The 14590-nt window shown below is 37.6% G+C and overlaps 1 protein-coding gene across 4 annotated transcripts in view; it reads left to right on the forward strand.

The window, feature by feature from the left end:
• Positions 1-14590, forward strand: part of SEC24B (SEC24 homolog B, COPII coat complex component) — an 87701-nt gene that overhangs the window by 17698 nt on the left and 55413 nt on the right. For all 4 annotated transcript variants that reach the window (XM_032400985.1, XM_032400986.1, XM_032400987.1 and 1 more), the window contains exons 2-3: positions 2531-3277; positions 13285-13458. In XM_032400985.1, coding sequence (XP_032256876.1) covers positions 2531-3277; positions 13285-13458 — 921 coding nt within the window. The remainder of the gene's footprint in view (positions 1-2530; positions 3278-13284; positions 13459-14590) is intronic.

A 14590-nucleotide genomic window follows, 5' to 3' on the forward strand; every position in this document is an offset into this window, starting at 1 on the left:
TGACCTGAGCTGAAGGCAGACGCTTAACGACTGAGCCACCCAGGCGCCCCCGTAAATAAATTCTTTCAGGTGAACTATGACCATATAAAATATCCTGTAAGAAAAGTAAATTATACACCCAGTAAAACAGTGTTACCGAGTTTGGGTTCTTTGTATACTTCTTGGAATTATAAAAGTATGGATGTTATTTTTTCCTAACAGTTTGATTACATAAGTTACCTTTTTTCTGCCATAGAATATGTATTTATGTGACCAAAATTGAGATGCCACTACATTATTGAGTAGAAATTGAAAACAGAATAAGGAAAGATAAGCTGTATTCATAGATCTTTCATAACAAGTATTTTTATATTTTTATGTTTTCTATTTTTATACATTATTATAGCAAGGAATATTTGAAAGGAATATGGCACTTCCTTTGTATCAGTGAACTTGAAAAAGCTTGTGAATATTTTTTTTGTTATCCTTTCATATGAGGTATGGCACAAATTACGATTTCCTTCCACAACATAGGAAAATTAGATTCTAGGATAAAGATTGCCCTTAGTTGGGAACAAGATTGGAATTCCATTGTTTGGGACGATTGACCATTTTCTGGGCTAATTTAGTATAGTATGGGTGGCAGATCATTGTTTAAAAGCATGGATTTGAGCCAAGTTACTTGATTTATCTTAGTCCTATTACTTCTAAGCATGTGACTGTATTAAAGGACTTAACTTCTGTGCCTCATTTACCTAACTTGTAAAGTGGGTATAATGATACCATTTACTTCAAGGGACAATGAGTGGTACATAATGTAATATGTTTAATGAGATTTATAATATTAACAAAAGTAATACTAAGATTAATGTTAATTTGAATGGTATTGATAAAAGATACATTCTGTGGTGATTGAAGAAAGGACTATATGTCAATGGAAGTTTTAAAAGCATTAGAGGAAAACATGAGTGTATATTTATATAATATTAGAATAGGGAAGGCTCTTTATGATTTAGAAATGAACAAGGTCAAAAAACAGTAACCCGAGGGAAAATATGTGTAGTACATAATAATAACATAAGGTTAAATTTCTTAATACACAAGAACATTTATAAATCATTATGGAAAGCACAACCCTGTGGGAAAAGGGCAAGACACTTAAGTAGCTAAGAAATATTTGGAAAAATTCTGAGAAAGACACTGAGAAAAAAAAAGCTGAGAAAGACACTTAAGTAGCTAAGAAATATTTGGAAAAATTCTCAGCATTACTCCAAGTTAAGTACTACAACCTGAAATGTTTCTCCCCTATCAGATTGGCAAGGATTGAAATGTTACTCAATGTTGGGAAGATGAGGCATTCCTAAGCATTATTCATAGGAGGTATGAATTGATAGACTTTTGAAGAGGTATTTGGCAGTAATTGTCAATTTTAAAAGCACAAACCCTTTGAACTCCCAGTTTCACTTCTAGGAACTTATCCTACAGATTCATCACAGAGGTTGACCTCATAGATATAAATTAGTTCACTCCCTGAAATAATCATCAAGGAGATTTAGGAAATAATGTTACTTCTCTAATGAAATACTATACAGATTTTTAGAAGAATAGTGAAGATTTATATATGCTAACAGAAGGATATTCAGGACACATTAAGTAAAAGAAGAGCAGGCTGCTGAACTGTGTCATGAAGGATACACAAAAAGCCATTAAGTAATAGCTACATGTGGGAAGAAGGCTGTCAGCTACCAGGGAAAAAGGGGGAATTGTACTTTTTACTTTATATTCTTCATTGTTTGTTTATTTGTTTGTTTTTTACAACCGGTATATTGTTACTTTTATAGTTTAAAAAAAGCTAATAAAAAAGGCTTGCACTTTGTCTGTACTGGGTATACTAGTTATCTATTGTTGCGTAATGAAATACCCCCAAATTTAGCAGCTTAGACAACAAATATTTAATCTCATAGTTTCTGAGGGACATGAACTTGGGAGCAGCCTCTCTGGGTGGTTCTGACTTTGGATGTCATGAGATTGTAGTCAAGCTGTCAGCTGGGGCTGTAGTTTTCTCAGGACTCTACTGGGTATGCTTCCAACCTCACTGATGTGGTTCTTGGCAGGCCTCAGTTTCTCTTTGGCTCTTGGCCACAGAGTTCAGTTCCTTACCTCATGGATTTTTCCATAGGGCTCTTCACAACTTGGCAGCTTTGTTCAAACTGAGTGATCTAAGAGAGGGAAGCCAGCACCCAAGATTAGGCTGATCTTGAAAGTGATACATCATTACCTCTCCGGCATGCTATTGGTCATACAAATCAGTCTTGGTATATTGTGGGAGGGTGTGAATTCCTACACAAGGGTATGAATATCAGGAAGTAGGGATCACTGGGGCCATCTTGGAGGCTAGCTACCGCAGTGGGTCTATAACAGTATATATCTTTTGTGACAATTTGGGATTTTGGAGAAGTAAATTAATTAGGGCAACATTTGATGGGAACTTTGCTTAAAAAATTAGTTACCTCCATGCCAATCCCTATAAGTGTTTGCTCTTCTTTTTCAGGTCCAGCACAGAGTCAAATGCAGATTCCATCAGGGTATGGAGTGCATCCTCAAAACTATATTCCTCCCTCAGGACATTATCCTCAAGGACCTGGGAAAATGACCTCATTGCCATTGGATAGCCAATGTGATTACTACTCTGGTCTCTATACGGTACCGACACAAAATGTGGTGACTCCTAATACAGCAAACCAACAACCAGGAGCACAGCATATGTATGGCAGGGGTCCTCCTGCCCCTCATATTGTGGGATCCACTCCGGGATCTTTCCAGGGTGCCGCATCGTCAGCATCCCATTTGCATACGAGTGCCTCCCAGCCGTACTCCCCTTTTGTGAATCACTACAGTAGTCCAGCCATGTACTCTGCCAACTCTTCTGTTGCTTCTCAGGGATTTCCCTCTACTTGTGGTCACTATGCTATGTCAACTGTTTCTAATGCTGCGTATCCTAGTGTTTCGTATCCCTCTCTGCCTGCTGGTGATCCGTATGGGCAACAAATGTTTACCTCACAGAATGCTCCGACTGTCAGGCCGGTCAGAGATAATTCGTTTTCTGGTCACAGTACAGCCATCGGTCATCCATCACCGCTGCCACCTCCTCCGTCACACCAGTACCACCAGCAGCAGAGTCTTTCAGGATGCAGTACTCTCTCGTGGTCAACTCCAGGCCTTCCGTCAGCCCAAGATAATCTCGTCCGAAACCGCACTGGCACCCTGGCTACAGCCAGCAGCAACCCAGCAAATACTGGTAGGTTGAATGGAAAGTTCACCAGAGCATGGCTGAAAATCAGTGCATTTCCAGTCAGGTTTTTATTTGCATGAAGGTTTAAGATGATACTGCCTAATAGAAAAACCGGAAATTAGCTCACCTTTGCAGTTTATTTGCTTTATTTATTGTGGTATTTTGCAGCATCTCCCTGAACCCTTCCCCTTCACCTATTCAGTTAGCCACCCAACCATCTATCTTGCATAGCTGTGTTCCTTGTCATGACGGGGATCTCAGTCGATATTTATTGGTATATTTCATGCCTCTGCAGTAGTTGTCTTTAGTATGAGTTAGGTCAAGGGCAAAATAGGAGGGTCCATTTGGGTATATGCTTTGCTAGCCACTACTTTCTTTTTTATATTGTTCAACCTTGGGACAGTTCCTATTCCAGCCAGAGCCCTACTCACTATAGAATGCCACACTGGTTTCTCTAAGTGAGCCCCTCTTAGTGCTGCTCTCAGAAGATAATATATGTGTATATAATATGTAGGAATACATACTAAAGCTTATGTTTTCTCTTCCCAAATGGGTAAATTAGGATGAAGGCTGGGGAAGATGAAGAAAGATGCATGAAGAATAGTCTTGTAGTTAGTCTTTCTGACCTTCCTAAACCAAGATGTAGTTAAATTTATTAGTTTAAAAATTATGTAAGTTATGTAGTCATTTTAGTGTGGGGTTTCCATATCATATACTCATTTTAATTCAGCTTGTAAGCTTGAACTTAACAAAAACACACTCTTGAACTGAATGAAAATGTATGTAAAGAATGGGAACTGGTGAATCTGTGGTAGTTTTCTGAGTGATGTCTTTAAATTATATATCAGAATCCAAATAGCCATAAGTCAAGGATGCCGTAGAAAAGTATCCTTCCCTGGACAGTTAGATTATTTAAAATTAAAATTATTTAAAATTATATCTGAACTGTATATTTGAGATCATCTATTCTTTCACTGCAGTTAAATTTAGAAACCCTTTTGGCTGCAAGCAGCTAATAGTGGTTTAAACAAAAAAGGTGGTATTTTTCTCACATAACAAGACGTTTAGGTAGATGTAGTGGATCCAGATGTCCTCAGTGTCTTTTCTCTCCCTTAGTCTACCATCCTTAGCGTGTTGGTTTCTAGAAACAGGAGAACTTCTATGCCTGTAGACATCAAGTCCGAGTTAAAAACAGGAAGAAGGGAAAGGAAAGATGGGGTGGTGGCACTGACAGATTTGCCCTGTTATTTGCCATAGCTGTTTTAAAGGACAATCCCTTATTTTAGGGAAGGTTAGAAAATGAATACTTAGCTTTGTAGCCTTCGTGGCAGAGGCAGGCAAGAAAGAAAGGGGTTGGCATTGACTGGGTCTTGGGTGAATCAACTTGAAGCATCTGTCACAGTTCCCAAATCTGGCTGTGCACCAGAATCACTTGCACAGATTGTGATCTTCAACCTTACTTACTGAGCTAGAATAAAATCTCCAGGCTAGTCTTGGGAATCTATATTTCTGACTTGATCTTACGATGCCTAGTAAAAATTCAAATTCTGTTTCTTTTTGTTATACAGATGAGGAAAGCTATCCAAGTTGGGTTGCCTGCTTGTGGTCATTAATATTACAAACCAAGTTTGTCCAGGAGCTCAGTTTCTTTGACTCTCAGCCTTTCCTTCTCAGAATCAGGGCTTTCTGTCCCCTAGAAATTCTGTTTTCTTTCTCTCTTCTTGCAGCAGTCTTTTTACAGATCAGCTTATCCTAAGGTCCCTCTGACTTAAGGATTTTGTGACTTTCGGGACAAAAAAAAAAAAAAAAAAGAAATGCAGGTAATTCCTATCTTATTTCTGAGATGGGAATAGGACCCTGGATGGAACCAATTATACTGAGATGTAGGATCAGGGAAATAAGGGGCCACTTGGCTAATGAACAGAATACCTAATTGGGAAGCGCTATCCCTGAAAAAAATATTGAATAAAGAATACAAATAATTACAAAATTACCTTCTATCTGAATAACTAGTAATTAGTTCTTTATATAGAGAGATGGGGTATATTTCCATTCTTTTAATCCTAGTACTATACTGTGAAAGCCATAATAAATATAATTTTAGATATTAATTCATGTTAAATGGGGGGGTTTTTTGCCTTTAGATTGGTAAGTTACTTTTTAATTATAGTTTGGAGATTGACAGATATACCTCAGGTTAATTTGACACTTGTTTTTCACTATTTCAAAAGAAATAAAGAGGTTACGTTTAAAACCTACTTTGAAATGAAATATTACGGAAGTTCCCAAATTTTCTCAGTTGAGTTGATGTGTATCAATATTATTTTCCATGGTGCCCCATGCAACTTAGTAGTAATAGTTCATAGGGTATTTGACAGATAACCACTGTTTTCTCTTAGAAATTTAAAACATCCCTTGGTAGTTTTTTATAATAAAAAATAAATATACGTAGAGTTCAAAGAAATAGATAAAATGGAAAGTAAAAGTTTCCTACCACTAGAAATTTTGGCCACTAATTTTCAGAGATAATCACGGTTAGCAGTTTTTTGTGTATCCGTCCCAAAATTCTCTACACATATACAAGTGTTCTCTATTAGAGGTATCATAGGCACACACATACATACACCCTTAAGTTAATCATTAAATAGCGAGGAACTATTTTGTACAATACACTAAATAACATGAAACTATTGAAATTTGTAATTTTTTGGTTAATTTACGTTAATTTTACTAAATAAAACCCACTTGATCTTAGTGCATAAATGTACTATATTGGAACATAATAAACTGAATTCATTAAAAAAAAAAATAAAACATCCTTTGGAACCCCGTGAATTTTTGCCAGGGTGACTTGGGTGCCTAGGTGCAAGGTTTGGTAACATGGGAATATTGATTTAAATTTTCTAGAAAGACAGACAACTTTTAATTGCAATGGATGCCCTTAAATATTGTCACATTAGAATAATGATCTTAGCTATTAAACATAGTTTTGGGTGAAATTCAGCCATCGAGTAATTAACAAAAATGATTTCACTTTTTTATTACTTGATTGTACTAGTTTCATTTTCAGGTGTACCAAAAGTTCTTAAACAGTTCATAAAGTGTTGACATCCAAAAGCATGAACCTGAGTTCAGTGATTACCAAAAACATGTTGCTGCATACATGCTGTTATTTTTAAGCAGTCATTGAGTTCATTTTCAGAAACATTGGAATAAGAGAACTTCAAATGTTAGCTCGCCTCTTTACTTTATAAGAACATGTCAGTATAATTCAGCACTAGAACTTCAGATGGTTTTTTTTTTTTTTTTAATTAAAAGGTCTATCCCAAGTATGTATGTCTGGGGTGCTGTGTTTAATTGTTAACTTCGGGTGAAATTTTGGCTGGTGTGTAGAGTGTCATTTCATTAGGACTGTTACTGTAGGTAAATCTCTGAAGGTTTAGAAGTTTTTTTCTAGTTTGAGATGAAGTTAGTTGAGTGTGTGACTTTGGGATATAAAGATAACCATCTTTTTTTTTTTTTTAAAGATTTTATTTATTCATGAGAGACGCACAGAGAGAGAGGCAGAGGCAGAGGGAGAAACAGGCTCCCCAAGGAGCAGGGAGCCTGATGTGGGACTTGATCCCAGGACCCCGGGATCATGACCTGAGCTGAAGGCAGATGCCTAACCATCTGAGCCACCCAGGCGCCTGATAACCATCTTTGATAGCAAGATGAGTATTGAAACATCATTTAAAATCATTTTCTTAGGGCGCCTGGGTGGCTCAGTTGGTTAAATGACTCCCTTCAGCTCAGGTCATGATCCTGGAGTCCCGGGATCAAGTCCCAAGTCAGGCTCCCTGCTCAGCAGGGAGTTTGCTTCTCCCTCTGACCCTCCCCCCTCTCATGCTCTCTCTCTCATTCTCTCTCTCAAATAAATAAAATCTTTAAAAAATAAAAAGCTAAAATCATTTTCTTAAATTTTTTTACTATCCCTTTGTTTTGAAAAGTATATAATTTTAAAAATTAGCAAGATAAATCTTGGCTAGGGTGCCTGGGTGGCTCAGTTGGTTAAGCGACTGCCTTCAGCTCAGGTCATGATCCTGGAGTCCCGGGATCAAGTCCCGCATCGGGCTCCCTCCTCCCCACCCCCCCTCTCATGCTCTCTCTCTCTCATTCTCTCTCTCAAATAAATAAATAAAATCTTTAAAAAAAAAATTATAAAAAAAAAAAAAAGATAAATCTTGGCTAAGAAGTAGAGTTTTGCCAGAAAATATTATTTTCATTAAAATTATTTTTACTTTTTTTGCTTAAAGAGAATCACATATTAATAGCATAGTATGAAATAGTACTGTCTAGGGGCGCCTGGGTGGCTCGGTCGTTGGGCGTCTGCCTTCGGCTCAGGTCACTGTCCCGGGGTCCTGGGATCAAGCCCTGCATCGGGCTCCCTGCTCGGCAGGAAGCCTGCTTCTCCTTCTCCCATTCCCCCTGCTTATGCTCCCTCTCTCACTGTCTCTCTCTCTGTCAAATAAATAAATAAAAATCTAAAAAAAAAAAAAAAAGAAATAATACTCTCTAATTAATGGTGTTTTACTATGTGCAATTTTATAAAACAAAAAGCATTTTTAAAAAACTACTTATATAAAAATAATAATAAACATCTATATAATCCTGTATATAAATCCACAATATACATGACATCAATATCTAGTTACTGATAAGTTAATGTATCTGTCGTCTTGGGGTACTGATGTGCCTGAGGAAAAGCAAAATAAATTCTCAGTTTTCCCTGATATTTGAGCTGCAGTCTGAACAATGAATTCTTCATGTATAAAGTAAATTGCAGGCAAAATAAATATTTAAATGTAAAAGGCAAAATGTAGAAACTTTTTAGAGAAAGTATGGAAGACTACCTCTAGAAACTTGGAGTAGGGAACACTCACAACACAATATAATAAATTATAGGTATAAAGAGTAAGCGTGCTCAACTTGACTAATTTCGAATTAAGAACTTTTCTTCACTGAAAGACATGAAGAAAACAAAAAGACAGGCCATAAACTGGGAGAAAAAAATACTTAGAGTATTTATCCAGAATAGGCAAATAACACATACAAATTAATAAGGAAGAGAGCTGTAACAACCCAAGGGAAAAAAAAAAACAAGATGAAATGAAAACATACTCAACCTCATTAATAATCAGGAAAAGAAAATTAAAACTAGAGTGGGATATCTTTTTATACCTAGCAGCAGAATGGTAAAAATTTGAGAATCTGACCATACCATTGGCAAGGATGTGGAATAACAGAACTCTTAGACACTGTTGTTGATAGGAAGATATATGGGTTCAATATTTTAGGAAATTTTGGCATTAGTGGAATTGAAGATAGCCATACCCTAAAATGCAGCTATTCCACTTCTAAAATTTGGTGCATGAGTCACCCAGACTCTTGCTAAAATGCTGGTTCTTACTCACCAAGTCTAGTATGGCCTGGCCTGAGATTCTACATTTTCATCAAGTGTCTGCAAGAGGTGTTGCTAGCCTAGTGACCACACTTTGAATAGGAAGGCTCTAGAGCACCACGTCCTGTTTTAGATGTGTAGCACTTAAAGGAAATGGTGACATTTGTTGGGGATACTGAGCTAAAAGGACTAGTCTGCTCTCTAGGCCAAAAGACTTTATTCCCCACAGGCTGCCCCCAGGCTAAGGGATTCTGAGTCCCTTCCTGCACACCTACACCCACGTGAGCTGTGGCACACACCTTGAGAAGCTCTGCCCTAGAGAAACATGCGTATCTGCACCAGGGACATGTTCAAGAATATTTATGGCAGCACCGTTTGTGAAAACAAAAAAGTGGAAACCCAAAAGTCATTATAGTGGAATGGATAAATAAATTATATCCTTCCAATGGACTGCTGAACAGAAGTGAAAATGGGACATAGGGCTGCACTCATTAACATGAGTGAATCCCAGAAATGTAACATAGGAAGTCATGGAAGAATACATGTAGTATGGTATTACCAAGTAAAAAAAAAACAAGCAGAAATAATGTTTAGGAATACTTGTCTGTGTGGTAAACTATTTAAAAACAAAAGCAAGGGAGTAATAAACACAATTCAGGAGGGAGGACTTATGTGAGGAATATGCTGACAGCGTCAGCAGTTTTGGAAATGTTCTATTTTCACAACTGGATGCTGAGTTTGTGGGTATTTTATTAAGGTTTTATAGGTGTATATGTGTACATATGCATATAGGTATCACATAAACTCAGCTATAACGATTATTTTATGAAAGAAAAAAGTTTGTGACATCAAAGCGGGGAGTCAGTGTATTCCTCTTTACTGGGAGAGAGCATGACAAGTTCAAGCGGCTGGAAGACAACCAGTGAAGCTAGAGGAGAACTCCGGCCAGGATGAGGCTAGGGACTTAGGATCATTCCAGGCCTCATTAACCATGTTAGGAAGTTTTGAGGATAAAATGTTTTGTCTCCACCCTGAAGCTCTGGCAGAATTTTGAAGGATTATAAGCATGTTGGAGACTGGCTGTAGTGTTCTGGAACAGAGAGGGGCCCTGTTTAACTACTTATCTTTGACTTCGTGCTTGGAATTGCTTTTGAAAAATTAATTGTGGGAATAGTTTGAGGCCTAGGACGATGGAGTTGTTCTTGATAGAGGCTTTTTGTTTTCTTCTCCCAAGAGCCTCTAGGTACTACCTGCTTATTGCACTAATTCAAGTCCAGAACTCTAGACTTCCTGGACTCTCAGTGTTCCGAACCAAAGCCACTGGTGTTTGAAAGGTCTGGTTTCCTGGTTTGTCCTTATCCTGAGGTTATAACCCTTCAGAGCACTCTCTTCAAAGTGGAAGTATGGGGTACTGTATCAGGTACCCCATCCAGTATGCCCTGGCATGTGTCTTCTGTTTCCCATGCCCTGCAGGGCCACAGAAAACAGCAGATCAGCTTTGCAGCAGAAAGTGAAAGCAGCTTTGAGTGTTGGCTATTTCTCTGAGTCAATTTTGTACAGATTTTGGCCCAGGAATTCATTAATAGCGTGTTAGGTCTTTGATGATTTTAGGAAAGTATTTTTAAAAATAGTTTTTAGGGAGCCTGGGTGGCTCAGTCGGTTAAGTGACTGCCTTCGGCTCAGGTCATGATCCTGGAGTCCCAGGATGCAGTCCCGCATCCAGCTCCCTGCTCAGTGGAGTCTGCTTCTCTCTCTGCCCCTCCCCCCACTTGTGCTAGCTCTCAAATAAATAAAATCTTTAAAAAAATAGTTTTTAAAGTTATCTTTAATGGGAGGTTTGGTCTTTACCTCACCCATCTTTACTCTGTCTTCTACCACCCTTCCCTTTTCTCCATCACCCAGTGTTAGATGATTTTACCTTTCTTAGTTTCACTTTGTACTGTTAAATATACTTATCACTCTGTTACATTTTAATGATTCTATCAGTTATCTAATTCTGGTTTAAAACAAAAATGACATTATTTTTCAGAGTTCTGTGGGTTGGTTGGACAGTTCCTCTGATGGTTTTTCTTGGACTCACCCATGTGTCTTCATTTAGCTGGAGACTTGGCTGGGTTGGAAGATCCTAGGACTTCACTTAGGTGTCCAGCAGTTGGTGCGGATAGTTTACTGGGGTACCTAGGTTTTTTGACACTTAACTAACTTCCTTACATGGTAGTCTCAGGACAGCATTTCAAGAGCAGAAGGGCATAGCTACAAGATGTCCTGAGATTTGAGTTCTGGGACGTGCGTACCATTACCTCTGCCACATTCTGTTGATTAAAGCCAATCACAAGGTTAGCCCTAATTCAGGGGGAGGGAAAATAGACTCCACTTCTTAATGAGAAGAATTGCAAACTACTGTGACCATGTTTTCAGTTTCCCACAATGATGTTTGTCCTCCCTAAACGATGAATAGCACATTTAGACTCCTTCCACCTTCTTTCCCATTCCCTATATTTATATCATTTGTACACTGTGGGACATATAACATGTTTTTTTTCTTAATTTTTATTTATTTATTTTAAGTAACCCAGTGTGGGGCTTGAACTCACAACCCTGAGATCAAGAGTAGCACGCTCTTCCGATTGAGCCAGCCAGGCTCCCCAACATATAACATGTTTTGTTCTGTCACCACATTCCTACATTTGTTTTATTTAGTCTTAGCACTTCTAAGTTTGTCTCTCTATATATGCACACACATCATGCATGTTTAAACATACATACATGTATGCACATTCATACATGCATATGTTCAGTATATTTTCACTGCTCACTAGTTTTTTGCCATAGGTTTTTTGTTTTAAAGATTTTTTTTAATTTATTTGACAGAGACACAGCGAGAGAGGGAACACAGTAGGGGGAGTGGGAGAGGGAGAAGCAGGCTTCCCCCTGAGCAGAGAACCCAGTGCGGGGCTCGATCCCAGGACCCCGGGATCATGGCCCGAGCTGAAGGCAGACGCTTAACGACTGAGCCACCCAGGCGCCCCACCATAGGTTTTTTTTTTTTTTTCCCCTTTGAGATATAATTGACATACTATGTTGTGTAAGTTGAAGAGATACAATGTGATGATTGATATATGACACACATATGTATTAGAAAATGATTACCACAGTAGGGTTAGTTAATATATCCATCATTTCACATAATTACCTTTTCTGTGTGTGTGGTGAGGACATTTAAGATTTACTGTCTTAGCAGCTTTCAAGTTTATAAAACAGTATTGTTAACAATAGTCACCATGCTGTACATTGTATCTCCAGAATTTACTCATCTTAAAACTGAAAACTTATAGGGATGCCTCCGTGGCTCAGTCGGTTAAGCGACTGCCTTCGGCTCAGGTCTTGATCCTGGAGGTCTAGGATTTCCAGGATCGAACCCCATGTCTCCAGCTCCCTCCTCAGCGGGGAGTCTGCTTCTTCCCCTGACCCTTCCCCTTCTTGTGCACTCTCTCTCACTCTTTCTCTCTCTCTCTCTCAAATAAATAAATAAATAAAATCTGTTAAAAAAAACCTGAAAATTTATGTTGACAGATGTATGTTTATTGTGGTGAGCATCATGTAATTGTCAAATCACTATGCTGTACAACTGAAACTAATATTATATGCCAGTGGGTATACTTCAATAAGAAAAAATTATAGTTTATACCCTTTGACCAACATCTCCCTATTTTCATCTCCCGCCCCCCCTCCCCCAATGCCAGGCCCTGGAAATTACCATTCCACATTCCACTCTATCAGTTAAACTTTTTCTACATATAAGTGAGATCGTGTACTATTTGTCTTTCTCTGACTTATTTTACTTAGCACAGGTCCATCCATTTTGTTGCAAGTGACAGGATTTCCTTTTTTATGGTTGAATAATATTCCTGTGTGTGTTTTTTATTCATTCATCCATCAGTGGACGCTTAGGCTGTTGCCATGGGTTTTTCAATGAGCTCTTGGTTGGCTGAAGATTATAGTCTAGATTGGGCAGTTTGAGCTATCACAAAGGCCCACTGTGAATCACCTGTGCTTTATTTATTTCAGGCGTCCAACCTAGTCTTACCATTGAGTCCTTACTTAGTTCCATTTGAAATACAGCCTCTGATTAGTAGCAGTAAATAAGATGTGACAGTTTATAATACAAAAGGGGATCTGAGCTGATACTAGAAACATTTGTGGAATTCATGGACTACATTACTGCAGAAGCAGAGAACCTCTGTTCATCTTAGGTACCATTATGTAGTACAATAATGAATTAATAGTAGCGATCATTAGTAGAGAAAAATTGGGGTTCATTTTGTTTAAAAAGGTAAGGAGGCTTATGACATGTTTTAGGAAAGTTGCTGTTAAAGATTATTAAAACATTTGGTGAGTAAGTTTTCAGTTTATCTGGAAATCATTTCTTTGGACCTTCTTATTTTCTCTATATAATACTAGATAAATGTGATACTACTGATGTTTCTACAAGAACTTCAGATAAACCATATTTTGTTGGTATTTTAATATTTTCAAGTTGATTGCTGTGGATGAAATAGTTTTTTGTCTTCAGTTGCAGATTCTTTATCTCGTCCTGTTATGCAAAATGTTCAGCCTCTCAAGTCCAGCCCAGTCGTATCCACTGTTTTATCAGGAGCCTCATCAACACGAACACCTCCAGCTGCAAATCGCCCAGTTGAGCCGGTAGCCTCAGTTACACAGCCATCAGAGCTGTTACAACAGAAAGGTATTTAAAATTTTTATTTTAAAGTTTATTTATTTATAATCTCTATACCCGATGTGGGGCTCGAACTCATGCCCGTCAGATCAAGAGTCACATGTTCTTCTGACTGAGCCACCCACGTGCCCCTCAAATAGCTGATTTTTAAAAAGTCAAACTGTATAATCGTAATTTTTAGAAAATAAGAAATGTAATTTATAATCTCAATTCAAACACTATTTACTTTTTATATATTAACTTCCAGTCTGTTTATGATTATTTTTTACATAATTGCAGTCATAGCTTACATACCATTTTGTATATTGTGGTTAAATTTATTAAATTATACACAGTTCTTCATATATCCACATAGTCGTTATAGTCATTTTCATGGCTAATACTTTATTGTTTCAGTGTATTATGATTGGCCAATCCATCCCTCTCCCATGGAACATTTGTTTCCTATTTTTTAAAGGTTATTATAGTTTTAGGATAAAGCATCCAAGATTTTCTTATTTAATGAATCTCCATATCCTATTTGATGATTTCTCTACTTGTTATTGTTAATGAAAGTAACTTTTGACCCAGTTTTGGGAATGAGAAGGGTGAAAATGAAACTGTAAGCCATACCTTTGCAGCATGCACAAACAATACAGTTTATTCATTTGCTTGTTTAATATTTTTCATGTGTTAAATAAGTGACAGGTAACTAAAATGTGTTGTTTTGACCCTCTTTCCCTACTTTGCCTTTTATTTTGGCAGTATTTTCGGGTTTTTTTTTTCCTGGCTAAAATTCCAAATCTGTTGGTGTTTCCAGTTGAAATACTGTACTGTATTTTTCATTTCATGAGAGGTAACTGAGATGTTATTAGGAAGTTTGTATTTCCAGAGCAACCATTAGTAATATCTTAGGGACTATACTTAACTATGTAACGACAGCTTCTCACCTTGAATATGAAGAATTCTCTTTCTCTCTCTCTTATGTTCTGAAACTCAGAAAAAGCATTTTAGGTTGATCTCACTACTTATTATCTGTTGAGTATGTGGTCAAGAGTACTTTCTATCATTTGATCAGATTATACATTATAAATTTTCTTATTTGGCTTTATAGGAAAACCAACTGCAGCACCATGGAGTGTCCATGGATTCCCAACAAGCC

Source organism: Phoca vitulina, unplaced genomic scaffold (assembly GCF_004348235.1).
Source record: "Phoca vitulina isolate PV1807 unplaced genomic scaffold, GSC_HSeal_1.0 scaffold3, whole genome shotgun sequence".
Lineage (NCBI taxonomy): Eukaryota > Metazoa > Chordata > Mammalia > Carnivora > Phocidae > Phoca > Phoca vitulina.